This window comes from Urocitellus parryii, chromosome 12 (genome assembly GCF_045843805.1).
Source record: "Urocitellus parryii isolate mUroPar1 chromosome 12, mUroPar1.hap1, whole genome shotgun sequence".
NCBI lineage: Eukaryota > Metazoa > Chordata > Mammalia > Rodentia > Sciuridae > Urocitellus > Urocitellus parryii.
Window position 1 is genome coordinate 30,421,611 of NC_135542.1, and position 27,591 is coordinate 30,449,201.

General features: G+C 47.1%; 1 protein-coding gene across 4 annotated transcripts in view; it reads left to right on the forward strand.

Annotated features, from left to right (window-relative positions):
- The window catches only part of Kdm3a (lysine demethylase 3A), a 44,721-nt gene extending 17,671 nt beyond the window's left edge, over window positions 1-27,050 (forward strand). For 2 of the 4 annotated variants that reach the window (XM_026409456.2, XM_026409455.2), the window contains exons 9-26: window positions 3,880-4,043; window positions 5,891-6,408; window positions 9,594-9,798; window positions 12,878-13,092; window positions 15,347-15,499; window positions 15,617-15,712; window positions 15,947-16,074; window positions 17,305-17,500; window positions 18,966-19,138; window positions 19,488-19,724; window positions 20,836-21,007; window positions 21,644-21,731; window positions 22,292-22,422; window positions 24,203-24,322; window positions 24,405-24,544; window positions 25,501-25,677; window positions 25,754-25,888; window positions 26,446-27,050. In XM_026409456.2, coding sequence (XP_026265241.1) covers window positions 3,880-4,043; window positions 5,891-6,408; window positions 9,594-9,798; window positions 12,878-13,092; window positions 15,347-15,499; window positions 15,617-15,712; window positions 15,947-16,074; window positions 17,305-17,500; window positions 18,966-19,138; window positions 19,488-19,724; window positions 20,836-21,007; window positions 21,644-21,731; window positions 22,292-22,422; window positions 24,203-24,322; window positions 24,405-24,544; window positions 25,501-25,677; window positions 25,754-25,888; window positions 26,446-26,526 — 3,129 coding nt within the window. In that variant the 3' untranslated portion in view covers window positions 26,527-27,050. Of the gene's footprint in view, window positions 1-789; window positions 842-3,879; window positions 4,044-5,890; window positions 6,409-9,593; window positions 9,799-12,877; window positions 13,093-15,346; window positions 15,500-15,616; window positions 15,713-15,946; window positions 16,075-17,304; window positions 17,501-18,965; window positions 19,139-19,487; window positions 19,725-20,835; window positions 21,008-21,643; window positions 21,732-22,291; window positions 22,423-24,202; window positions 24,323-24,404; window positions 24,545-25,500; window positions 25,678-25,753; window positions 25,889-26,445 lie in introns of those variants that run through there. The other 2 variants (XM_026409458.2, XM_026409457.1) reach the window with 2 other exon arrangements.
- The last annotated feature ends 541 nt before the right edge of the window (window positions 27,051-27,591 follow it).

A 27,591-nucleotide genomic window follows, 5' to 3' on the forward strand; every position in this document is an offset into this window, starting at 1 on the left:
ATTCCATGTTTTAAAAAGCCTGTGTCAGCTCTTAAGCACTGAATAAGGCATCTTATTCTAATAGAAATTGGAGGTCTTAGGTGTTTACCTGGAGTATTAGAAGTCTTAGAAGTCTGACATTGATTTTTAAAGTTATTTTAGAATTTTTGGTTTATTTAGAAAATGCAACAAAAAGAAGAAACCTCACTTGTCATTGTGCTTCTCAGAGACTCTTTGTTTTGGAATCCTTCCTTGCTCCTTTCCTTATCATATATCACGGAGGCCTGTTTTTTCTTTCTTTCTTTTTTAATAAACGAAACACATACTTTTCTGTAGCCTCCTTGAGTATTTTTTCATATCACCATTCTTTTTAATCCTGGGTGATTCTTAGAATGAGGCAAGTGTAGGAAACCCAGCTGGCCTCGACTCCAGGGGGCTGAAGAGGTGAAGGAATGGAGGAGCTAATGTGTGGGGTGAGTGGAAGCACCGCAGCACACAGCCTGGCTCTTCCTGTTCGCACCTCCCAGGTGTGCTGAGTCGTGAGGCTTGACTTGCAGGGTTATCGTGGGAAGCAGGAATTTGGGATTAGGTAGGCACGATCCTGGGCTGCCCTGATATGAGTCCTTTTGGATGAGATAAGCCTGTGTGCCAGTGGCAGCTGGCTCCTTGAAGGTCTTCTCTGCCTAGCAGACTATTCCTCAGAGTTTGGATGCTGCCTGGTTAGTTGAGAGGTCTGCTGAGGAGTGAGCCAGCAGTGCCCTTGTAAGAAACTGTCGTGCACTCAATTATATTATCTCCGTCTGCTGGCAGGGAGGAACTATTGCCATGACTGGTATAGAAGACCTTCAGGGAAGCTCTTCAGGTAAGGAGAAACTTTGACCTTTTCTGAGTCAGAGGCAGTGCAGAGGTGTACACAGGAGGAATGACGGGCTGGGAGGCAGTGTCCATCCCATGGAGCTTCACCTTAGGCAAGTCGTAGGGGTGTCCTTAAGCTGCTTCAAGGAAAGCACCCCAAGTTAAGTGAATTCTATCACACAGTGATGCAGCTGAGAAAATTTCTGCAGAATTTTTCTGCATTAAGATTGTTGAACCCAAAATTGATTTTGCTGTGTGTCAAGCTGCTGTGGTAAAGCATAATCCTGTGAAGTATGCTTTGTTACTCTAACTGTGCGAGATTAGTGTGCCAGGAATTGTCAAGACTGAATTCAAACCAGGGTCTAACACCAGAATTCAGTGTTGGTCACTGCTGTGTTGTCCTCAGGCCTCTTAGATACTGTCCTTGATGAGACAGTCACCACCATCACAACAGATCTTCCTGCTCCTCTCTTTGCTAGCCGACCCACCCTCCCTCCCGCCCTCCTTCCTTCCAACAAACACTTTATGAATATTTGCTTATGAGAAACACTGACCATTATTACTGCCTCAGCTAACTCATAAGACTTATTTATTATATATCTGTTTAAAAATACAAGGTGCTAACTGCATTTGTTCACTGGTACATCATTCCGCCAGTCTTGTTTTTATTGAGCATCTGCCTTATGTCTGGCTTTGAAGTGGTGTTAACAGACACAGGGACAGGGCCTCTGCCCATAAGTAGTGTACATTCCCGTGTGAAACTGACAGTAACTAAGTAGAAGGTACTTTGACAGTGTGACAGATGATTGAGAAAGATGTAAGCATGGTAGGAGTATGATAGTAGTAGGGTAGTGGCTCATGGGACCTACTTTGGAGTAAGTCATCGGGATTCTGAGGAGGAGACATTTGAGCCAGTGGAGGGTGACTGCAGGAACTGGCCAGCCACTGAAGACTGCAGGCAGAGGGAGTAGCAGGGCTAGAGAGGCTTGGGCTGTTTGAAGATTGGGATCAGGGAGGAAGCCAGTGCAGCAGGAGACCATGAGCAAGGGGGAGAGTGTAGTGGGATGGGCGATGGAGTTGACAGTCTGGAACACATGGGGTTCCTGCAGGCAGCAGAGTGCTGCCGTCTTATCGACTTCTATTTTAGAAAGATTCCTCAGTGGTAGAATAAATTTTGAGCAGGAAGCAGAGGATTAGCAGAGATGGAAGGAAGTCAGGCTAGCTACAAGATATGTAGTCCAGGGGGAGAGGTGTTGATAGCATGGCAGGGAAAGAAGTGGATAGATTGAATATTTTGGAAATAGAGGCAAGGTTTGAATCATTGATTGGATATGGGAAATGGGAGAGATGGAGAGATTTTTTGGCAGTTTGACAGACATTGTAGTCAAAATTTATGCATAAATGTTTTGGTCTAGTCTTTCTAATGATGTTCTCAGTAGTGAATTCAAGCACAGGTGTGAGTGCATCAACTCTGAACATATTCAGAGTAAGATGGTAGCTTTGAGGAAAGGTAAGAGTGAGCCTGAAATGAGCGTAGGTAAAGACTGGGCAATTTGGGCTGGGGATATAGCTCAGTTGGTAGGCACAAGGTCCTGGGTTCAATCCCCAGCACATACACACACAAAGATTGGGCAATTAAACTTTGGGAGGCTGGCCTTTTAATAGGTGATTACCAGAGAATTATAAAATAATACTCAAAAGAGACTTTAGAAATACACAGCTCATTTCTTCATTTAAAGGATTAGGAAACCAGTCCAGAGAGGTACAGTTGACTATCCCAAGCTTGTACTCCACCCCTATTCCCTTAAGTCCAAGAGCAAACATGTATCTTCTGGAGAACACTAGGTTCATGTTTAAGGAGAGGAAAGTTGAACATGCAATGAGAAATAGTAGAATGTACAATGAGATCACTCAGCAATTAAGTAGCTTGAAGCTCTGCCAAAACTTTGTTAGTGGTTAAGTTCTTTTCAGGTCTTTCTGTGTTGTTTTTGAGATAGTCTTGCTCTGTTGCCCAGACAGGTGTGGAACTCTGAGCTCAAGTGATTGCCCTGCTTCAGCCTTCCAGGTAGCTGAGATTATAGGTTATGCCATCATGCCTGGCGTATTTTCTAGGCTGCCAGAATAAATGAGGAAAAGACTCTTGTAAATGACATCTAAATATATTTAGAATTGTCAGGGCTCAAGTTCTACATCAGATTTTAGAGGCTTTTGGGTTGGGTGGAAGGAGAGAGAAAAAGGGCACCATGGCACCCACAGAGGTGACGGAGAGGTGTGACTTACACCTGGGGCCTGGGGAGCCTGTGCCACATGGTGCAGCCATGGCAAGTGTCCTGCATGCACCTCTTGCTTCTTGTGTCAGGGTGGGAAGTTTATTTTTGTGGATGATAAACTGGAGAGAGGTGTTACCAATGTGTTCATTTGGTGAAGGTGTAATCATCTGAGAGGGAAGGGGAGGGTGTCCTCCTGTCTTTGTCCGTAGGCCTGTCATGACTTAATATTTTTTGCAGCTTGGAATGACGTTTGTGACTTGATGAGCCACTTAAGAGCAAGAGTCGTGTCTTCAGCCACTATTGCATTGCACAGGCTTATGTTGTACCCAGTAGGCCTATAGGAGTCCTACGAGGTCAGGTCTCCCGCCAGTCTACGCAGTAAGTGCCTGGTAGGCACTCGTCATGTTGAAACAAATGCATGTGACATTGCCACCACTGAGACTGTCACCAAAAGTTCACTTCTGTGCATTGCATTTTTAAACAGTTGCTGTATAACTGTGTTTTCCTGGCATAAGATTGAGGTCTGAAAAAGATCAGGTTGTGATCTTTTGTAGGAACACTGAAGGTTTTTCGAAAGCTGAAGTGATTTATTTACAGCCTTTAGATGTGAGTCCTTGATTTTGTGACTTATCACCTGTTTACTGTGCTGGCCTTTTATTTGGTGATGGTATTGTGCTCGTTTATTATTAAACCAAGCAAATCTTGAATTTTACTAGCAATTCATATTTCTAGCTAGGGACTTTTCTTTTAATGTCTTTGGTTTGATATCTTTTAGGCTTCTCCCAGTATGTGTCCTGTACAGTCTGTTCCCACAACAGCTTTTAAGGAGATCCTGCTTGGCTGTACCGCAGCAACCCCTCCTAGTAAAGACCCAAGACAGCAAAGTACTCCTCAGACTGCCAACTCTCCACCCAACCTTGGAGCAAAGATTCCTCAAGGGTGAGTAGTGCTGTGTTAAAGATAATCACAACCAGTTATTTTGGTCATGGTTCACTGTTTTTGTCTCGGGTTGTCCATGGAAGTTTTTCATAAGTTTCTGAGAGGAGAGGTTACTCAGATTCCTTCAGCGGTGAAAAGTGTAGACAGCACACAGGACAACAGGAAGCAGTGTGGAAGGGCAGGATTGGGCTCTGTGATGGTGTGGGGACCTGTTGGAGTGCTGCTGACGGGTGGAGCTCGGAAGGAGAAAAGAACGGATTGGTTGAATGTGGAAGATGGAGGTCAGTGGGTATTGGGGAGGAGATGTGTGTACAGTGAGTGGCCACCTAGACGTGAGTCAACCCCAGGTACAGGTAAGAATCACTTCTCAGCCTTGTCACTGAGGTCAAGTGTAGAGATGTGGCAGAGGGGACTGAAACACAAGGGAGCAGTGAGTGATGGTGTCACTGACAGGTGGAGGTACTGAATAAGAGATGTCAAGTGTGACGAGGGTTCAAGTGAGCATGGTGCAGAGAGAGGGAAGGCCCTCTTCTGGGAGGTGGTGGTGGCTTATGATCAAGACAAGATGTGGTCATTAGAGACTGTGGTGTGGAGAGGCGGGTTGGGAAGACGGTCCCTAAATGTGGGAGAGTGGCTAAGTACGTTGCTTGCTGGGGGAAAGACAAAGGACAAATTCCTATGCTGATACCTGGAGAGTGGTAAGGTAGTACTCAGGCGCAAGGAAAGCAGTCTCACAACAAGGACATCAGGAAATTATTGATGGTCAGACTGAGATTTCTACTATAAATGCTATGAATACTATGGGATGCTCATTGCTCAGTGTTGAACACGGCCTAGCTTATGTGAAGCCCTGGGTTCAATTCCTAGTACCACCCCAAACAGAAGATTGATAGGAATGCTTGTTTATGAGACATTGTTCTTCAGGAATGAATCCTCTGTTAGAGGCAGGAAAAATAAAGTACAAATAAAGCTGTATTATTTGATGGGGCAAGAATTCTAGAATGAATCTTGAAGAAATGAAGTCCTTCAAGGATATCTCAAGTAAGATGGGGTGGTGCAGAGTGAGTCTGTGAATCAGTCAGTCATCGCCCGCTGTAGTATCTGCTGTGGTCCTAACCACCTCAGCTGGGTTGGGGCCGAACAGGATTTGTTCTGTTGCTGGTTAAATATTGGGTGACTACCTTTTAAGGGATTTCTAGTATTTCTTTTAAAATATTTTTTAGTTATAGATAAACACACAGTATCTTTATTTTTATGTGGTGCTGAGGATCAAACCCAGTGAGTGCCTCACACGTGAGGCAGGCACCTTACAACTGAGCTGCAGCCCCAGCCTGATAACTAGTATTTCTAATACACATATTTTAAAAGTTTTTATCTTCACACATTTGCCTGCCATGAGATTGAATTTCCAAGTCTTGGCAAGCAATAAGAATACTAGTTATATCTTTCAAATTTAAATATAATCTTCATTATATAAGAAAGTTCAGAAGTTTCTCTAATATTAAAAAAAAAAAACTGATAATGGGCCCTGCAGACTAATTTTGACATTTTGAAAACCACTGAGATTAACTGCTGAATATAATTTTTGGTTCCATTTAAGCTTGTTTTGAGGGAAAACTAAGGTTCACTGTGATGTAAGTAGCACTTGTGTTTTTCTGGTTTAAGACACTTCTGTGAGTTGTTGACTGATGACTTTTAACTTTGGCTCACAGAAACCAGTCCTGAGTTCTCTGTGGAAGCAGCCTTCTCATCCGTGCTGGTTGCTGAAGGGAACATACAGTTGGTTTTGGAATCGAGAGAGCTGAAAGAGGCCTTAATGTGCTGCTTTGCCATCCTGTGTTTTCCAGGTGTCCTAAGCAGAGTTTACCAGAAGAGCTTTCTTCCTGTCTAAACACAAAGCCTGAAGGACTGAGAACAAAACCAGATGTCTGCAGAGTAGGGCTTCCCTCCTCACAGCCTGCTCAGGTTGGGCCTGGAGACCTGAAGATTCTAAGTGAGCGCAGAGTTGGCTGTGACCAACCCAAGATGGACACTGAGCAGGAAGGCCGACTGCAGCCCGCTCCACAGCCACCCCTAGGCCTTCTTAAGGAGGGCTCACCTATAGAAGCTTCTCCAAGGGCAGAAGCGGAAACTGTCAGTACCCCTGAGCTGCAGAAGCACCCAGAACATGCACCTTCCACCTCTGATGTCTCTTCAGAGAAGCCAGACGTGAAAGCAGGTGTTAATTGTGATAGCTCTCATAGTTGTGCAGGAAAAATGGTCAAACCTTCAGTTTTAGGTTGCCAGTCTCAGAGTGTAAAGGAGACTTCTGGAAAAGTAGACAATGAAAGCTGTTGTACAAGAAGCAACAATAAAATCCAGAACGGTGAGTGTTTCTGAAGTCTTCATTGCTAGAGGGTAGAGGTGGTGTCTGTTTTGTTCTCTGTGATAGAATACATGGAAGTGACTCTGTAGAGGAAGTTCAGGTGAGCCTGTGTTGAACGGATGGGTTTGTGCTGTGATTGAGGGCTGGTGTCTGTTAACCTCACCAAGTGGAGGCATTCCATCATAGCCTTCACCATGGCGTCACTGGTTCTCTTAGGTGATAATTATCCCGACTTTTCATTGTAAGAAAGTATTTTAAAAATGAAACCTAAAGTGATCTGCTGATTACTGTCTCTTCAACTCTTGCTGCGATTTTCCTGTCATCCAGGTTAGAGGGGAAGAGGTGACACTACATCCTTACACACAAGCTCAGATCTGAATTTTTAAGAACAGATTACAGAATTGCATCCTCACTCTGGAAAAGGAAGTGTTGGTTAAAGATGTTGAAAGACAGGGCTGAACTGCTGTGCCACTTTACTTAGTGGAGGAACTGCATACTCACCAGTTCAAACTAAAAGGTCTTTCTGTAGGGAAAGTAGTACTGTGCTTCATACTGCAGGTTGAGCATTTCTAGTTCAAATATTGTAAATGCAAAATGTTCCAATATCTGAAACTCTTTGCATGTCAGTGTTACACTGCAGGTGGGAAATTCCATACCTGATCTTGTGTGATGTTCCCAGTCAGAGGGCAGACACCCTGAAAGTAGTGGATCTGATTACCTTCAGGGCTGGGTCTGTACAGTATATGTGAAATTGTGTGTTTAGACTTGGGTCCCATCTCAAGTGTCTCACTACACATACATAAATACTCTAGATTTTAAAAAAAAGAGCCAGAAATCTGCAGCGCTTCTGGCCCTAAGCCTTTTGGATAAGGGGTACTGGTAGGTTTGGGGTGCATTTCAGTAATGAAGGTCATCTGATTGTGTTGCTAGAATTAGAAGAATGAAGTGACTTCAGCATGGTAAAGGTACAGAGCCTTTATACTTTAAAGGTGCCTTAAATGATGGTCAGAATTATCACAATTTTGGTAATTATCAGAATTGGGAAAATCAGTGTAGAGTAGTTTAAGTTTTTAAAACTTAAACCCTGTTCATTTGAGTCAGCAAAAAATCAATCTGCCCACACTATTTTTTTTTTTATTTACTGCAGGCCTCTGAAATTAGAGGGCAAAGTGGTGGGATTTGGCCTTTTATAGTGTACATCTGGAGGAAGAGAAAGAACTTTCTTGGCCTAGGGGATTCTTGTACCCCATCTTCTTCATTCTTGAGGTTTAGGTTAATATAGATGCTAATTTGCATAAGATCATACTGTTCCTCAGGAGTTATATAACTCCCAAAATGAAGTGAATATTCGTAAGCATGTATCTGTTCTATTTTTTATTCTTTTTGAGTCATCAGCCCTCAGGCAACTAGCTTTAAGCACATGAGGGGTTCACAAGTGAGTGGAGTCCAGCTTTGTCTCACTTAATATGCTGTGTAGCTGTCCTTCATCTAGCATGATTGTAAGGAAAGGAAAACCCAGTCACACCTCCTGGACTAGCACATCCTGCCGTCTGTAGCTGAGGAGTGAGCATGTTTTGGGAAACCGCCAGGATCTCCGAGCTGTGTCCATGAATGTGGCTGTGGCTGTTGGAAAGCTGGACAATACAGGAGTCTGCTCCCTGGCTCCATGCAGAGCGAAGAGCTGCCTTTTTTCTGTTGAGGTGCATGGGTGGCTCCTCGGAACAGGGCATTGTCCTGTTCTCTTGGCTCTGTTGTGAGCGAGCATGGAAGGCGCTGGCAATTGCTCTCTTCACTGAGGGGTAGATGTAGGCAGTTCATCTTGGGTAGCTCTAGATGGGTAGCTCTTTTCAGCCAGGGCAAAACAGATGAGGGAACCTGGTCCAACTTGAAGGGTGATGTCATTTGAGTAATGAAAACTCTATCCTTGAACTATTAATCTCTTTTATTTTCTCATTTCTTTACTTTTTTCTTTCACTGTAACTGAGTGAGAGTGTTTAAGGGTCAAGGACCATCAGTACCAGCATTATTCAGCATGTCATGGGGTGATCAGGCCTGCTGTACAAGAGAGGCAACAGATCACCTCTAAGGGAATTATTGAACACTTCCTTTACTTAAAACCCTCTTTGGTTTGGGGTCTGTCTTCCAGTTTTCTCCCAGCCTGGTCTCTCACCTGGTTCCCTAGAAGTTGTTTTTGTTTGCCCAAGAACCTACTTCCTTCCCTCTTCTCTGTATGCTGAGTTCTCTGAGGAGAAGGGGCTTTTCTGTCTTGGGCTCGCTGTGGATTCTCTTCTGTTGCTGGGCAGACAGTGATTGCCCTGTCCTGTGATGGCTTCACCTCTGCTCTCCTCTTCTGTAAGGACCTTGTTAATGTCTCTTCTCCAGTTCCTACCCATCACAGGTTAGAACTCACCTGAGCGAGCTTACCCACAATCCTGTCTGCTGAGGGGAGCATGTGTGTGCAGGGAATTGAAGACATGTCAGGAGTTAAGTGACGTCTTTAGATGCCCTTAGAAAATAGCCCTTACTTTGTAGGCCAAGGATCTATGTAGGAAAGTGATTGGTTCACTTTTTTTAAAAGAGTGCTGTAAAAAACTCATCTTAAAACTAGACTCTCTTTTTTTGTGGGGGGGCTGGTACCAGGAATTAAACTCAGGGGCACTCACCCACTGAGCCACATTCCCAGCCCTCTTGTATTTTATTTAGAAACAGGGTCTCACTGAGTTGCTTAGTGCCTTGCTTTTGCTGAGGCTGGCTTTGATCTCACGATCCTCCTGCCTCAGCCCCCGGGATTACAAACAGTTTGCCACCGCACCCGCCTAAAACCAGCCTCTCTTGAGTGTGAAAGGGGCAGAGTGACCTTGACTTCTGTCTTCTGGAGAGGTGTGCCCACCTGTACTGCTAGTACTGCAGTGAGCTTGCTTGAGGCCTCTGCCTCGCAGTGCTGCTCTGGCATTCCCGCTGTCCAGGTTGTGAAAGGAGAGTGTGCCGACCTGGAGAGAAGAGCACCTTCCAGTTGTTCTCTGGTGTCTGCCGTCAGCCATGTTCCTGACATTACCTCTGAACCAGGAGTGGAGAGGAGGAGTCCTTTCTTTGTGAATATTGGCTTAATGAGTAGAATTTAACCAAATATTGATGTGATATCCAAAAACTTGAGATTCTGTTTCCTTGATCTTTTTCTTTCCTAGTACCAGCCCGGAAGTCAGTTTTGACAGATCCTGCTAAACTCAAGAAGCTGCAGCAGAGCGGTGAGGCCTTTGTGCAGGACGACTCCTGTGTGAACATCGTGGCTCAGCTGCCCAAGTGCCGGGAGTGTCGTCTGGACAGCCTGCGTAAGGACAAAGAGCAGCAGAAGGACTCACCTGTGTTCTGCCGCTTCTTCCACTTCAGGAGGTGAGGCCTGGGAGAGAGTGCATGGCGTTTGGGCCCACTTGTGCACTTTTCTTCTGTACGTAGGCAGAGCTAGAACTAAGAAGGTAGTGGTTGCATTTCTAATCTATGAGCATTAATCTAGAGCTTTCTGCATATTATTTTGTTTGTTTCTTTTTCTTTCTTTCTTTTTTTTTTTTTAGGCAGGGACTCTCATTAAATTACCCAGGCTAGCCCCAAATTTGTGATCTACCCGCCATAGCCTTCCCAGTAGCTGGGATTATAGGTGTGCACCACCACACCTTATTTTTCAAATGAAGCTGAAGTACACGTTTTTATTTCTAAAAGTACTGTCATTGTAGAAAAATGCTGAAGGTTCTGAAAATCCACCACAAATAAGGAATGTGCACTGGCAGTGTTCAGGCCCATCCAATTAGTATATTGCATGGACTGTTTTGGATTTATTTTCCAATGCCCAGGAGGAACCTCTTGTTCACATTCATCCTTTTCTACAAATACTTATTTCTGCATAAGAACCTATTATAGTAATGCTTGATATCCCATCTCAGCAACTCCTTTGTTGATATATTAAAATGACTTCATTTTTTGCCACTAGAAATAACATGGAGCTGACATCTTCTTGTCCGTGTCTCTGGCTGTACTTTGCAAGGATTGTAGGAAGTGGCATTGCTAGGTTAGAGGTGTGTGTGCAAGGCCTTGGCATTTGTCTTGCCAGGTTGCCCTCCTGGAACCGTCAGCTGTGTTTTTGCCCACTGGTGGGATTCAGGCCTGCTTGTCATTTCCTTTACCAGAGAAGGCATGTCTTGTGAAAAATCTCAATTTAATAGACAAAGCTTTCATGTTTATATTGTATTTTTTCATGAGTCAAATTCCTTTTCTGTAAATTCTTCTGCCTGAGTGAAGCCAAGGACATCCTTCTTTTTTCTTTCATTGAGACACAAATGGTGGTGTTCCGGTACTGATGAACTTTGGATATAATCCAGTTTTTTATAATTTAGATATTTTCAGGTCCAACAGTTATAATTGCAAACAAGTGCTGATTTTTAATTTCTTCCTTTTCTTCTGCTCTTTCATTCAAAGTTAAAATCTAACTTAAAATCTTAAGTTAAAAGGTGGTTGATAAGCTGAATGAAGTGCACAAGTAATTTCAGTATTTAAGGATCGTGCGATTCAAAGCAGCACATGCAGGACACCAGCGAGGCGAGCTGTCAGTGCTCTTGGGTTCAGGCTGTTGTAATGAAATCCAGTTCCTGGCTACTGGCTTGCCCTTCACTGCTGAGTGAGTCACAAGTGCAGACAGTGCAGTGTGTCGCAGTGCTGTGGTGCAGACACGGGCATCCTGCATGGTATCTGGTCCAGGCTGTTCCTAGTCAGGTCAGCTTTGTTCCACTTCCTCTCAGGAGACTTTCTGTGTACAGTAAAGGTGCTTGTGCATTTGCACTTGTGTATATTTTGGAGAAACCGCAGAATGCTTGTGCTTCCTCCAGGTCTTTGTTAGCACATTGCTGGCTCTTGCTGTGAAAAGTGGTAACTGGAGCAAGGGAGAGGGAAGTTGCCAAGGCTTTTTAGGGAGGGGATCACTTTGTTGTTCTATGTAATAGTATCAGAGCTTTTTTTCTTTAAAAAATCACTGTTCTTGAACCATCTAAAAATCATTGATGCTGTGATTTAGCTGTTTTCCTTTTTTTTTTTTAATTTAAGGGGGAGGTGCCTTTGCTTAGTGTTATAATAAAGCCACTCTAGTTGAAACTAGAACACAGTCACTCTTTTTGTAAAAGAATGTCATAATTAACTTTCCCCTGTTGCTTGGAGAAGAGTAGATTAAAGCTGTCCTTGGCCACCTCCTCGAATATTTCCCATTCGGCTTTTTTACAGAAAACAGAAGTAGAGGCCGAGTCTCAGTTATAAGCCTTAGTTACCACGTCCCGTTGTCATTACCTCCCCCCTTTGAAATGGCTTTCATACTTGTTTTAGTGTCATGACTCTCCAATTTGGGCTGTTTTAACTAAACCTTGCAACTCTTCTTTGGATTGCTTGAAGCAAGTTTATTTGTTATGCAGCTCTTATTGTCTTGTCCTGCTTACCCTGCATTCTTTTGGACAGGTGATTTTTCTAGAACACACTTTGTGTGTCTCCCAGGCTCAAGGAGTCTTGCTAGGTCCCCAGTGCCTAGTGGAGGAGGTCTGGGTCCCCAGCAGCATGCTGAAGGCCTGTAGTAGTTGACCCAGCATTCCTCTCTGGATTCTCACCTCAGGAGTAAACTCTGGTTTTATCTTATTGGTCTCTTGTCACCCAATTCACCTGCTTTTCTTCTTGTATGAAGCACTGTTTCCTGAACATAACCCTCTCTTACCTACTATCTACCTTTTGTGACAAGGGAAGCTCAGTTACTATTTCTATGAGGCAGGCGGCTTCACCATGAGCCCCACAGAACTCTTAGCACTTAGTGACTGTCACGACATCTGTCACATCTGGTGTGCATTTTGGGTCAGTTTCTTATGTCTCCAACTAAAAAGATCAAAACTAACACATAGCTCATGAAAAAGCCAAGTATGATAGGAAATTGAGTGAGTTCTGGGCAAGTTCTGTGCCTTTTCCCTACTTCTCTGGAGCACCTGATGCCCTCTTATGCTTCCTCTCACAACAGAGATACACAGTAGGGGCTCTGGTGGGTGCACAACCCCTCCCAGGTCCATGTGGCCTTGCTTCAGCAACTGAGGAGCCTTTTCTTGCTGAGCTGAGCATTATTCTGAAAACAGTGGAGGTATTCAAATCTGATCAGATTATCATCTTCTGGTGACTGGTGACTGTCCTTACTGTGAAGTCCTATGCCCAGCAGGCTGAGCTGCCTCTGTGGAGGGAGTGTGGCTCTGTTTTGGTTTGAATGCAGAATGCACCTCTCCTAGTCCTCTCAGGCTTTCCTTGTGGAAGAAAAAATACAAGTGTTTTATCTTTCTGTTGGCATTCACAAATAATTGGCTTTAATTAATCATGGAAATTACAGAAAACCTTGAAGGATTTTATTGATTTAAATAGTAATTACAAATTGTGAATCAGTTTGGTGTGTTTTCTACTTTCGTAGGTTGCAATTCAACAAACATGGTGTGTTGCGGGTAGAAGGCTTCTTAACACCAAACAAATATGACAGTGAAGCAATTGGCTTGTGGCTACCTCTGACCAGAAATGTCGTTGGGACGGATTTGGACACAGCCAAGTACATCCTGGCCAACATTGGAGACCACTTCTGTCAAATGGTGATTTCTGAAAAGGAAGCTATGTCAACTATTGAGCCACACAGTAAGAGCATCTCTTAGGGGGTAGGATTTTTGAGTCCAACTTGATTTTTGTTTCTGAGGTAACACCAAAGTCCCAGTGCATGGTTTCATTTTCACTGAGAGGGTTAGGTGGCCTTTTTCCTTCCATAGCTAGCTTCTTCAGAGTCAGCCTCCCTAGGAGTGCAGGCTCACCAAGGGTGAGGAGGCCTCAGATGGCTATGTAATCAGGAAAAATGGACAGGCTATTCTCTAACCCTCTTGAGGACCAGGGTGAGCTGGTTCCCTGCCTGAGAATGGGAACAAGCTGGGGTTAGAAGTGATTGTCAGAGCAGAATTTAGAGGGGACACTTGAAGATTAGTGTTGGACATAGCCCACCAAGCCCCAGGGACCAGGGTGGGTGACCCAATAGAGCCAGACCTCCTTGGTGACATCTCAAGGTAGGATGTCTAGGAGGAGAGCACACAGCCCTGCCCTTTTGCTCTGTAGAAGCACCAGGGCATCCGTCTTGTAAGGCTGTGTTATGTCCTCTTCCACATTTTCTTTGCCACACAGTTGAAAGTTAACAGGGAAGCCTTCTCACTCGCATAACCAAGCCTGTTTGAATACAGGCATCCGCAGAAGTTAACCACCACCAAAGTTCTTAACTACTGGATGTTAACAAAGGTAGCTTAAGCACAGAAATGTTATTAGGGAATGAAGATTATTTCTCTGGAGTCCAAGGAATAGAAACCAGCAGTCGGAATCTGAAAGTGGGTGGGTCAGGGGTCTGAGCCACTGCAGAACTGGACCACACTGATGAAGAGTGGCTTTAACATCATGCCATTTAATTGGGTAGTGGAGAATCGGAAATCAAGATCTCATTCCCTGTGATGTCTTTAGGACAAGTGATTAAAACAAAAAAACCTCTTCCCTTTTCAGAAAATTTTCCTTAATACATTTGGGTAAAAGTAGTTGATTTAAAGAAATTCCTTTAGCAGCTGTGCGCAGTGGTGCAAAGACTGCAAGGAGCAGCCGTCCTTGGCACACACGGCCGCTTCCCTCCTCAGGCCACAGGGCTATTGGAGGCAGTGCTGGTTTTCTGTTCTGAGGATGTTTTGTTGCACACATCTGCCTTTTAAGATGTAGGTAAGGGCTCTTCCCCTCCCGAGGAGCCTCTCCTCCTTGCCTGTGATGGTCGCCCTGTCGTCTTCCCTCCTCTGTGATGGGCTGGTCGATGGGAGGGGCCGCCTCCCTGAGAGGTGCTGAAAGCTGCTGCTTTAGCTGAGGGCTGTCACCGTCCTGACACGAGGAGCACATTTCCGCTGTCAGATGGGAGCTCTTCTAGTTAACGTCGTTTCAGTGACAGATAACCATGGGACGGGTGGCTGAGTTTTAAGAATACTTTGTAATAAAGCAGTCTAGTCCAAGTGACCAAAGTACAGTTCAGAGATCGGATTTGTGAAGTGCTTAGAGCTCTTGCATGGGTGAAACAGCAGAGGTTTACTCAGCAGTTGGGGTCATTTGGGCTGTGCAGTCATTCTGAAAGAAATAATGCATCCACCATAGACTGGATCAGGAAGAGGTCCTCTCCACAGAAGGAGAGTGCAGCCGCGTCAGCCCAGGGCTGCTTGGGGAGGGGGCAGGCTGGCTGAGTCAGTCACGGTAGTGGGCTTTCCTGTGACTTGGAACAATGCCTGCTTTGCTCCTACTCCTTCAGCTTTCTGTTAGCGTCAGGCTGGGCAGGCAGCCCATGCCCAGACCTAGAAGGACCCTCCTTCTGATTACCAGGAGATAGCCTCTTTGTAGATTCCTAGGTTGCCTCCAGCTGCTGGGCATGTGGTAGTGTGAGTTAGTCCTGGGCCTGGTATCACTGACAGGACAGAGTCAATGACCTGACCGTGTACATAGGCCTGTTCCTTGGAGGCCCTTAGACACTCTGGAGCCTTTAATGGGCAGTGAGTGGATTGAAGGCAGCTGTGAGTATCTTGAGGGTTGTGTGTGTGTCTGAGCAGGTTGCTTTTCCCCTGGAGGAAGCCTGTTTCATGCTGCCCTCTACACAGGAGCTTGCAAACAGAAAGCTTAGGCACTGGTGCTGCACTGTGGCTGGTGGAGCAGCTACTGCACAGCCTGGGCAGGGTTTCTGTGGAGTGCAGCTTGGCCTCAGAGGCAGAGCTGCGGTGCAGGATGCCGAGGCTTGCTGGAGCACGCAGGGAGGACTACTGACGGCCTATCTTGGCACTCGTGATTTCAGAACCCCTCTCCCCCACAGGACTGACTGATCTCTTGATCCTTGCAGGGCAGGTTGCCTGGAAGCGAGCGGTCAAAGGAGTCCGGGAAATGTGTGACGTGTGTGACACTACCATTTTCAACTTGCACTGGGTGTGCCCTCGCTGTGGGTTCGGGGTGTGTGTGGACTGCTATCGCATGAAGAGGAAGAACTGCCAGCAGGGTGAGAGCTGACCCGACACCCCCGCCTTGAGGAGCCTTCTGCTGATGACGCTGGGGACCCTGGGGCCTGGGGCCTGGGGCCATGCAGATGGTCACCATAGTGCGGTATTATTTGCAGGTGCTGCCTACAAGACATTCTCTTGGCTAAGATGTGTGAAGAGTCAGATACATGAGCCTGAGAACCTGATGCCGACGCAGATCATTCCTGGAAAAGGTACTGTGTGGTGCAGGGGCTCTTCCCCTGGGTCTTGGCTGGCGAGGGACTGGTGGTTGGTTTACTCTGTGGGCAGCGCTGCCCTGTGAATAGTTTCATAGAGGAAGACAGAGGTGCTTGGAGTTGTTGGGAGAAGGAGGGGTACTTGTGCACACTGGGTCTCTGTGCTGCTGGGTGAGTTCGAAGGCACTGGCACCCTGTTGAGATGTCACCTCTGCCCTTGTGTTTTCTTAGCACTCTACGATGTTGGTGACATTGTGCATTCTGTAAGAGCCAAATGGGGGATAAAGGCAAACTGCCCCTGTTCAAACAGGCAGTTCAAACTCTTCTCAAAGCCAGCCTCAAAGGAAGACCTAAAACAGGTATTACTGCTTCTGCTAGATTCATCATCCTTGTAATTGTTGATGGTCTATTTTCAAATAAGCTAAGCATTCCTGGCAGTGCATTTGACAGGAACACGGGCCTGGGGCTATTCAGAGACCCACCCTTCCCATTCTTCCTGTTGCTCTTAGTCACCAGGTGGCTCTTAGTAGATTTTAGTTTTTTTCTTTTGTTTGAAAAAGGAAAAATTTGTGCTGTAGTCTACCCAACAAATTGCTGTCAAATTTGTGTGGGTTTCTAAAAGGTGTTCATGTTCTGCAGAACTAAATGACTCAGATAGACTTCATGGAGTGTTAAATTACCAACTATATTTTACCTCTGATGTAACTGAACAGTGCAAGGAGTGGTGCCCCTTCCTGCAGGCTTCCCTCGTCCCTGCCGTCCGTCACTCTGTCTCTAGCTCTCCTTTCTCGCCTCGTCATTCTTGTTCTTTAGGAATCCAAAATTCTTTTATACTCTCAGTTGGAGGAGTTGGGATCTTTGCCATTTCCGCTGCTTTTACGTTGTTATATTTTTGCCCATGAGGTGATTGCTCGCTAGGGTGTCAGAAATGACAACCAGTAGCAGTCACTGGGCATTGCCAGCATGTCTCGTGTGCAGGGAGGGTGGACCAGCACAGGAACTTCTCTCCCTCTCTGGGGCCAACCAGGTGGTTTCTTAGGTCCCAGAGGAGTAAGTGGTGCTGTCTTTGCAGCTGGCTCCTCCTCTTGATAGTCCTCTTGATGTTTCTCAAGAGCTGCTAATCTCCTCACCTCTTACAGCTAAACCAGAAGAGCACATTTCCTCTCAAACTCTGTTTCCTTTCCTGCCTGCCTCACTTATTTACCCAATAGCTGTGTTTCGTGTGCCTCGTCTGGCTGGATTCTCAAAGAGACAGGCACAGACCATCCCGTCAAAGCCACATGGTGCATGGGGTGGTGGAGACATGGGCGAACCCGGCTGGGTTGGAGGGTGGCGGGGAAATGCCTGTGTGTGGGGGGTGGTCATGAGGTCTTCCTTCCCACTGCTAGTCCTCAGAAGCTCTGCGCAGCAGCCCTGCTCCCTGTTCTGTTGAAGGGTTGCTGAAGCCCTAGGATAGCTGGGGCAACTCATTAGGTAGCTTTGTTCTGGAAACTTCTCTTACTAATGGCTACTGGGAAGAGGGAGAAGGTTAAGAAAAGGGAATTGCCATTCTTCAGCCTAAACAAAACTCTCCTTTTGTACTCATGCAGACTTCCTTAGTTGGCGAAAAACTGACTCTGGGTGCTATGCTCCCGCAGAGCCCCTCAGTGTTGGAGCCGGTGGCCTCAAGTGGAGAAGCAGCTTCCAGGCCAGCCTGCAGCGTGAGGCCTGCCTGTCCAGCCAGCACGGCTCCACTCAACTGGCTGGCAGACCTGACCAGCGGGAACGTCAACAAGGAGAACAAGGGTGAGTGCTCCTGAGGACTGAGTCACTCGTGGAGGGCTCTGCAGTCTCACTGTGGGGAGACAGTGGTTGGAAGTCTCTTGGGAGGGGACGTGTTCCTGCAACTGTCCTGAAGGTGTGTTTGCAGTCAGCTCCCAAGGCTTGGGGGTGGGGTGGGGGTGGGGGGCGGGAGGCGGGAGGGGTGCATGGTGCTGAGACTGTAGTACAGTGACAACCTGCCCCCAGCTCTTCTCCTCACCACATGGTGCTTGGTTTCTGTTGTACCTCACTGGAATGTGCCATCTTCAGTTCCATTTTTGTCACCAGTGTTTCAGGATGCTGATGAAAATAAAAAGAATGTGGACTTTGGGATAAGGTAGGCTTAGGTTAAAATCTAGGTGATTTCTTTGGCTAATTTCTGGCTAATTTCTTTAATGTGAAACATCCTTAAAAAAATGTGGTGACTCAAGTTTGACACCATAAATAAAGGGACTTATATATAATCTCTAAGCAGGGTCTTCCAGAAACACAAGGTATGGTTTAACATCCCAGAATATAAGAGGAAAATTGTGTGATGAGACACAGAAAAACTCTGTGTAAAGCTTAAATCTAATTATAAATTTTTTAAAAAACACCCTTAACATTGAATTTTTTTTTTTTTTTTTTTAAATGAGAGATGGGATCTCCGCTGTGGAGCCCAGCTGGTATCAAGTGCCTGGGTGTAAGTGATTCTTCTTGCCTCAGCCTCCTGAGTAGCTGGAACCACAGGCCCACACCACCATGCCTGGCTTAAATTTCAAAAAAATTGTTTTGATAGTTTCCTTTGTTCAGGGATGAGACAAAGGAAACTGTCAGTTGTCATTAACTTTGTTAATCAGGAAACCCTGGCCAGTGCACTAAGGCCCGAATAAGAGAAATCAAGAAAATATGAAAGGAATCAATAAACGGTCAATATTTGTTAACAGTACATGTGAAAAGTTCAAAAGAATCTACATTTGCAATACACATTAGTGTTGCTGAATAACAGAGTGAATTAACAACAGTACATTTTATTTGCATAACAGAAACAGAAGTCAAAGTTTAAAAAATGCCATTTTCCTTAGTTTAGCCTGGGTACTAGATATTGTTTTAATATTTATTGGGAAATCTTTAATATCATTGTTATTTATCCCCTTAAATTTTTCTTGGTTCTAGAAAATGAAAACCAAGATTTTTGTTGGTTTGTGTGTGTGTTTTGGTACCGGGGACTTAACCAGGGGTGCTTTTTACCACTGAACCGCGGCATCTCCAGCCTTTTCTATTTTAAGGCGGTTGAGGCTGGCCTTGAACTTATTATCCTCCTACCTCAGCTTCCTGAGTTGCTGGGATTACAGGCATATACCACCATACCCCTCAAAAACCCAAGTTTTAAAATAATTGTTACTAGAAGATTGCTAAGAGTTGCCTTTCAGAATGCTGTTAAATCTGGATTTTTTTGGTTTGGTTTTAGAAAAACAACCTACAATGCCAATTTTAAAGAATGAAATCAAATGCCTTCCACCCCTCCCACCTCTGAGCAAATCCAGCACAGTCCTTCACACCTTTAATAGCACCATCTTGACACCTGTAAGCAACAATAATTCTGGTTTCCTCCGAAATCTCCTGAATTCCTCCTCAGGAAAGGTATGTGTTTGCTTTATTGTGTGTATCTGCTTTACAAAGTTGCATGGAGACAGACAGGAAGAAACCAAGTGGGTAGAAGTAGAAGGACATAAATCACATACTTAACCTTTGTGGGGACAGGAGGTTGGGTCATTGGCAGATGGACTTCCACAGGGCAGGACCACTTTCTCTGATTACATATACTTTCTCCTGTACCCAGGTGGGAACAGGGGACTTGCTTCTTTACCTGGGGGTCCTGGCTTGGGCTCTGAGCATACACTGATAGGTGCTCATCCTATCTTTAGGAAGGGGACTTTTTGATGATGGGGAATGGCACACTTAAAAGACTTGTGTTCTTTCCTAAATTCAGACAGAAAATGGACTCAAGAATACACCAAAAATCCTTGATGACATCTTTGCCTCTTTGGTGCAAAACAAGAGCTCCTCTGACTTATCTAAGAGGCCTCAAGGACTGACGATCAAGCCCAGCATTCTGGGCTTTGACACTCCCCACTACTGGCTCTGCGACAACCGCTTGCTGTGCCTGCAGGACCCCAACAACAAGAGCAACTGGAACGTGTTCAGGGAGTGCTGGAAGCAAGGGCAGGTAACACCAACCAGTCACAGCCCCTCTTCTTGGCTCCCTTGGCATTGGGGATTGAACCCAGGGGTACTTGGAACATTGAGCCACATCCCCAGCACCCACCTTTTAAAAAAAAATTCAGGTTCTCTCTCAGTTGCTGAGGCTGGCTTGGAACCTGTGATCCTCCTGCCTCAGCCTCTGGAGCCGAGGGGAAGGCAGGCATGCGCCACCACACCTGGCTCCATTGTTGGGTTTTGATGAGAGCAGCCAGGCCTTGTGAGCCTCAGGGAAGGTGGGCTGTTTGGGAGTTTGAAGGAGTGACAGGACAGGACAGCATAAAACTGAGCGAGCTCTTCCATGGAGGGAAGCTGACGGCTGTCCTAGGGTGGGCGCCGAGTAGCAGCAGCAGCAGTAGCAACAGCATCTTATACCTGGTGAGAGTCCCCCAGGTGTGGTTGCTGGATCTGCAGCTAGAGCGTGCAGGAGGTGCCTGGCCTTGGGCCCAGGCTGTGCTTATGTCATTTTGGTTCCATTTTCTGTATCTTTGGCTTTTCTTTTTGGCCAAACCGGAGTGTTCACCAAAGGAACATTGCTCTTGGGCAAGAATTTGTGGGAAATGCCAAGTACCAAAACGTGACTTGCCCATTCTCATAGTGCTTTTCCACCCTGTGTGTCCTACCTCCCAGGTCTGCTCACTCATCCTCCCAGAGGCTGGGGGTGGCAGGCAGGTGCCCTAGGCAGCGGCAGGTTTTGTTTGGCTTATATATATGCATCATGGTTTTACATTAACATCAGGACTGCACAGAAAGCTCAGGATTCTGGCTTGTCTCCAACAACCAGGACTTGGCAGCCTCAGGTCTGTGTTCAGTGTGGTGAGGACAGGCTGGAGCGTAGGCTGGCGCCCACCCGCTTTATCTCCTTCACATCCCATGCTGCCCCCTGGCCTTGGCATGGGGTGTTCTTGGAGTGCGAGGGGGGGCCCTTTCTCCTGGAGCTTCCTGATGTGGTTGGAAGGCAGGGCTGTCACATAGGAGCTGCTGTGGCTTCCCCGAGACCAGGACCAGCAGCAGCTGGGGAGAGACTGCTGTGGGCTGGGGACAGCTGGGGGTGTGCTAAGCCTCCTCCCTCTCCGTAGCCCGTGATGGTCTCGGGAGTGCACCACAGACTGAACGCCGAACTCTGGAAACCCGAGTCCTTCAGGAAAGAGTTTGGGGAGCAGGAAGTGGATCTCGTGAACTGCAGGACCAACGAAATCATCACGGGAGCCACAGTAGGCGACTTCTGGGACGGCTTTGAGGATGTCCCAAGTACGTACTAAAGACACGTCAGGGATGTCGAAGGAGACAGGAGCAGCAGGGAGTCGAGGACTGAGCCTCTGTCCTCCCTTTCTCCTCCCAATGGGCCTTAGTTGTATTACAGGGACTAGTGTGATACACTTTGTCACCCAGAATATGATGGGGGGTGGCTGGCTGGTCCTGGTCCATGCAGAGCAGGATGGCCTCAGTCTCGGCAGAGCTGGTCATTTCTGTGTGATGCTGGCTTCGGAAATTGAGCTTGCTAGTCACCTGTGGTTGAGCAGCAGACAGGGTCCCTGAGGGCCACTGTAGAAACACGTTTCGTTCCACACGTCATGGGCATGAGGAGTGGCTGGATTTCAAAGAATTAGCAGCATCAAAAGACGGGACCTAATACAAATTAACTACTGATCTTTATTTTGCTGCTCTGAGAGTACAAATGGATTTTTTGACCATTTAGAAATGATTGGCAACTGGTAGGCGGGACATTAGAGAAAAGCAGTGTTTGTGTTCTAAATGGAGCGGGTTGTGAAGCGTCTACCGAGATGAAACTGTATTATTTGTATTATTGAAGCATAAAATATGAATTTGTCATTGATTTTGGTCTGAATCATGAATAATGGCTCGCTTATTCTGGTTCCTTTACAGATCGTTTGAAAAACGAAAAAGAACCGATGGTTTTGAAGCTTAAGGACTGGCCACCAGGAGAAGATTTCAGGGACATGATGCCGTCCAGGTATGGCCACGGCGGCAGGCGGAGGGCTGCCTCCTGGACTTGGCGGGATGAGTTCTTGAGGTGACGAGGAGTGGGTTTAGGGAAACGTGGAATTCGTGGCTTTTTTGGTGCTGGCTGTTGTCCTGGCTAGACCCTTTGGAGAGGAAGAATTTTTAAGTGAGATGAAGTCGAGGTGCCTAGGACTGGTGCACACGCCCAGTGCCATGCCAGAGACGAGGCCCACGAGGTGCACAGGCTGTGCTGCACGGTCACGGGCGCTGCTGTGCCAGGGCTCGGAGTCGAACGGGACGTTCTCCCGAGTGCAGCCTGGAGAGGAGCCTCCTCTGTGGCTACCAGTTCTCCCTGCTCAGCTCTCCCTGAAACGCTCCAGGTAGTTGACACATCCTGTGGTGGGAGAGGAAGGCCTCTCTGTTTATGACTGCTACAGTGCTGACCTTAAGTCTCCATGACCACTCTCCCCAGCCTCAGGGTCACCCACACACCTTTGTTCTGTTCACATTGCACACTCTGCGACAAACATGGCAGGCTTGTTTTGCGAATTCCTGGCTTTCTTGTCCTAGGTTCGATGACCTGATGGCCAACATTCCGCTGCCCGAGTACACCAGGCGAGACGGCAAATTGAACTTGGCCTCTAGATTGCCAAACTACTTTGTTCGGCCTGATCTGGGTCCCAAGATGTATAATGCTTATGGTAAGGAGGAGACGCTAACTCACAAGTTAAGACAGACCGAAACCAAACCTTGAGGCTGCTTTTCAGGGGGAGAGGACACCACCCTTAGCACAGCAGCGCCTGACCCTCGGGCTTCCCCTCTCTCCTTGTTCCTGTCCTGTGTGATTCACTGTAACAGCCAAGGTGTGAGGTGGCTACCTTTTCAGAATACACCTGCTTGGTTTAAATAGCACAGCTGTGGGTCTTTTCCTCCTAGTCACTGACTGTTGGCAGTGTCATTCTGTCAGAGCTCTTCCCCTGACACAGTTGTACCCCCCCTAAAACAGGCAGCAGGCGCTGAAAGAAGGCAGACATGTCTCTCCTCACTCCTGACACCTGGCCATCAACATTGGTATACAGCTGTCATCGTCCATGGGTTAGGCCATGGCTGCTCAAAGGAGAGGGTACAGGCTCTCTCTAGCTGCAAGACCCCCAATTTTCCAAGTAGGGACAAGGATTTTGGAACAGTAGAAGGGACAATGACTTCAGAATCTTCAGAAGCAATTGGCTAGTCAGAGACTAGAACTTGGGCTCATGAAAGTTCTTTGTGTGTTTTTTTGGTATCAATCTCTATAGTTGTTCTGGGAGTCCTTTCCCTGTGACCGTTAGTTTTTATAATCTCAGTTGAGAGTCTGGCGTTGTTACTGTGGTTGCAGTCTTGGGGCCAGTGGCTGGGCAGGTCTCACTTTACCCAGTGTGGCCCTGGACAGGCCAGCGAGCAGCCCTGCTGGGACTGACTGGCTCCAGCTCACTCTCCCGCCCCAGGTCCTGGCCACTGTCCAGGAGCCTGTGCTGGTGGTTCCTAGTGTCCCAGGTGCACTGCAGGTGTGTCATCTTCCTGAACGCTGCTCCTTGACTTTTCAAACAGCAAGTAGAATCAGACTTTGTGGCACTGGCTCGTGCTGTCAGATGGGACCTTCATTTCATTTCTAGTAGGTTAATGGCTCTTCTTAAAATTGACATTTTTTAACTTTTTATTCTGGAAATATTTTCCAAATACATTGCGAACATGAGAGTCTAGAACAGTGGTTCCCTTGATATTTTCCCTTTGCCATTTTAAAGTGAATTCCTGTGTCTTCTGAGTTCCCCTTGACACTCGGCACTTCCTCTGTGCCTGGGGCTGATGTTCAGCAAGTTGCAGAGGCAGCAGGGCACGCCAGGGCTCTTGCCCCAGATGGGCATTTGGAGACATGCCCACAAGTCCAGCCCCAGGCAAGCCAGGGGTCAAGGCCTCCAGGCCACACAGGCTGTTGGGGCATCCCACAGCCTTTGCTCCGGAAGCACTGGACACAGGAGGGGGCCGCACTCTGGCCCAGTGAGTGTATCAGGCAGCGTCCTCCCTTGGATCCAGCAGTATGTGGGAGCGGGCAGCTTCCAGCAGGCACCATGAGAAGTGGTGCTGGCTCTTGGTCCCAGGCCACATAGCACCCGGAGCTCCAGCTGCCCTGGCCTGGGAGTCGGCTCTGCCACTTAGCTTGTGCCGTCTAGGTTGGGTCCTGGGTACCCCCTTTAGGCCTGCAGTTTTTTTCCGTAATTTCATTTCAAGCATGAAGCTCTTATCAGGGACCTCCTTTGCTTGTCACTGGAAACAAGTCTTAGGATTTGTGGATGTATAATCTTGTAATTAAATATCTGATAAGAGAGTCCTTTCTAAAGGAGAGGACAGCTCCATCCCTTGAGTGTTGTTACTTTTGAGGATGAGAGAGCGAGCTTGTTCCCAAGGCATCTTCCAGCATTTGTCCTCAGTGTCTTTTTTCTGCAGGATTAATCACTCCAGAAGATCGGAAATACGGAACAACAAACCTGCACCTGGACGTTTCTGACGCTGCTAACGTTATGGTCTATGTGGGCATCCCCAAAGGGCAGTGCGAGCAGGAAGAAGGTAGGGCTGCACACCGAGTAGGGCTAACTGTCCCAGTCCGAGCCAGGTCTGTGGTCTGATCACCTACTTTCCTTTGCTCCAGAAGTCCTCAGGACCATCCAAGATGGAGACTCCGATGAACTCACTATAAAGCGGTTTATTGAAGGAAAAGAGAAGCCAGGAGCCCTCTGGCACATCTACGCTGCAAAGGACACAGAGAAAATAAGAGAATTCCTTAAAAAGGTGTGTGAGGAGAGGCTCACGTGTGGCCATGTTGGAAGTCCTGGTGTGGTGAGCTGACCTGGCTGGCAGGGTTGTGGCGAGGGGGCCTGTCCTTCTGTGTTTTAATGATAGAGCTTGGAGAGCTCTGTTCTCTACTCACCTCTGGGCATCCATTTATTTCCATTGTGTTGTAATCTGAGCACTGGGTAGAGACCGTGGCCCCTAGCTTCCTTGTTCTGAGTGCATTACTAAGGTCCCTGTTGATTTGTCCACTGTCACTTGGTGCAGGGCCCTACTTGTGTTCATTAGCCAGGGACTACGGGGTCCTGGAAGGCTCCAGGCTTCTGGAATTTCTGTGTCTTTTAGGCAGGGCTCTGTGTGGAAGTTGGAAAGTTGGGGCTTACTTGGTTTTAAACTTGCTGGCACTGAGGTTACTGGTTGTGACCCAGGTGTCCTTGGCTGGTGGTCTCCCTTGTCCATGAGGCATGGACCTGAGCCACTGGGCCTACTGCCTGGCACTAGGCAGGCCCTGAGCTGTTCCTGGACAAGGACCGTTTGGCTTTTCTAAACATGCTGGTCACCTTATTGTTCCCCGTAGCGTCACTCTGTGTGTACTTTTCCAGATACTGGGTCTAGAATAAATTGGATGTGTGGTCATCTTCAGGACTGTGTGATAACTCTCAGATTGTTAAATAAAGGTAGGTCTTTAATGACAGTAAAACAAGTTTCTATCTAAGGAATTTGAACCTACTTACCTTTAAAAGTTCTAAGCCAAAAAATGTCTAAATATAGTGGGTCCAAGAACATGTAGAGACTGCCAGTACCAGGAAGCAGCAGCCATGTGCAGTCTTTCTTTTGTTGGTTCATTCCAGGTCTGATTACTGCTTCTCTCTTTCTGCAGTGGGGCACTTAGGCTGAAGAACGCCTGAGGCTCACTCACTTTGGGTCTTAGCATGTCGCTCATGTTCTTATTCTAGGTATCAGAAGAGCAAGGTCAAGAGAACCCAGCAGACCATGATCCTATTCATGACCAGAGCTGGTATCTGGACCGATCGTTAAGAAAGCGCCTGCATCAGGAGTATGGGGTGCAGGGCTGGGCTATCGTCCAGTTCCTTGGGGATGTGGTGTTCATCCCAGCAGGAGCTCCGCACCAGGCAAGCACTCTGCTTCTCTTTCTGCTCTCTCTGCTGGGGACTTGAATGTGCACTAACGTGGCTCCGTGTCTTCCAGGTTCACAACTTGTACAGCTGCATCAAAGTGGCCGAGGACTTTGTGTCTCCAGAGCACGTGAAGCACTGCTTTTGGCTCACTCAGGAATTCCGTTATCTGTCGCAGACTCATACAAACCACGAAGACAAATTACAGGTAAAAACAGACCTGGCTTCTGGCATTCGTGGGTGCTGGCTTCCTAGCCTGTTAAAGTCACTATGTCTGCAGTGGAGTGGGAGCAGCCCAGAGGAGACCTCACTTGCCGTGTTGCAGCGTAGACTCTGGGAGGGACTGTGCCCGCGACAAGGCTGCTTTTGTATACTTCTGGCTGCGGCCCAGCTGCCAGCCAGGGCTCTCACGAGACCTGGTGCAGTGGAGCTGGACCTCTGGCTGACAGTGGCCGCTGCAGCAGTGATGCAGGTCTGGGAAGCTGGGGAAGTACCTGGTTCTGTAGGAATAAGGAAGGGAGGAGAAGTTAAGGCAGAGCTGTCCTTGGAACCTGCCTCGCACTGCCTGGCTTGAGGGAAGAGGGAGTGGGCTCCAGGTTCTCCAGAGGCGGCGGGCACTGCTCTGAAGGAGCCCAGGCCATTCCTGGTGCTGGCATTTCACATGAACTTTGGTATTTGGTGATACTGCTGGGGGCGGTTGTAGATGCGTAGTGAGGGATCGTGGCCTGAGTGGTGGAGTGACCCACTTTGCTTCTGCTGTTGCAGGTGAAGAATGTCATCTACCATGCGGTGAAAGATGCGGTGGCTATGCTGAAGGCCAGCGAGTCGAGCTTCAGCAGACCTTAGTCCCTGCATGTTGGCAATGAACTACTGGCAGCTGTTCAAACTCTTCAGGCAGGACTCCTGTGGACTTTGAGATTTCATGTTACCTCATCTTCTTTTTTAAACTATACCCGACTTGTGAGGGTACTCTGTCTAATGTATATTTCTAGTGTTTACAGACACTAAGTGTGTATATGTAGTACTATTTACAGACGTGCATCCTGATACTGTGACTCCTCTCCTAGTGCAGGACTCTCACCAAGCTGTACAAACAAGAGCCTCCTGTCAACTCTGCAACGGTCATTTCCAGCTGGGTCTGGAGGGTGCAGACAGGTCCATGAGCTTAGGATTGCTATGGGCTTACTGGTCAGCTTTGTCTCATGTCTGTCTGGCCACCCTCCCACCTGGTCAGGGTCCAGGATGCAGGAGGAAGCCACAGCTAAAGGAGCAGTCCTCTGTGTGGCATAGGACTGGCGTTATAGAGCAGAAGCCAACTACTGTACGACTCTGGGCTAACCATCTGTAGTTACATGGAATTTTAATTTAAATGAAGCTTTGCTAATTTTAAGTGTTAAGCATTTTGCATTAAAATATTCATATAATATTTTGGTATTGCCATTATCTTCTCGTTGTGGATTCAGCACATCTGTTTATCGAATGTGGGTTTGAGAGATGGCTGTTAGAACTCTTCTTCAAAGCACAGTGGGGGCTGTAGTCATTTCATAGTGAGTGTTCCAGCGCTATCACAGAATTTCAAGGGAAAACCGTCACACTTGCAAAGGAAGACCACCAGTTAACTTGGAGGCCTGGCTAAGTGGCTCTATAAGGAATGAGGGGAGATGGGGTGTGTGGTCTCTCTCCTGGTCCTTTGTCATGGGAGGGTTTACAAAGGAAGGTGACAGGTTTCAGAACGTGGACCTAACAGCAGAGCATCAGGTATAAGAAGCCCAACCAGAGCACTTCATCTGTTTAGGCGGCGGCAGCACAAGGAACCTGCAGTGCAGGTTTATTAGAACCAAAGGACAAAGCCACCATAGGAAAGAGGAATGTCCAGTTGTGTCATTAGACTTGCGAGGCTTGCAGATTCTG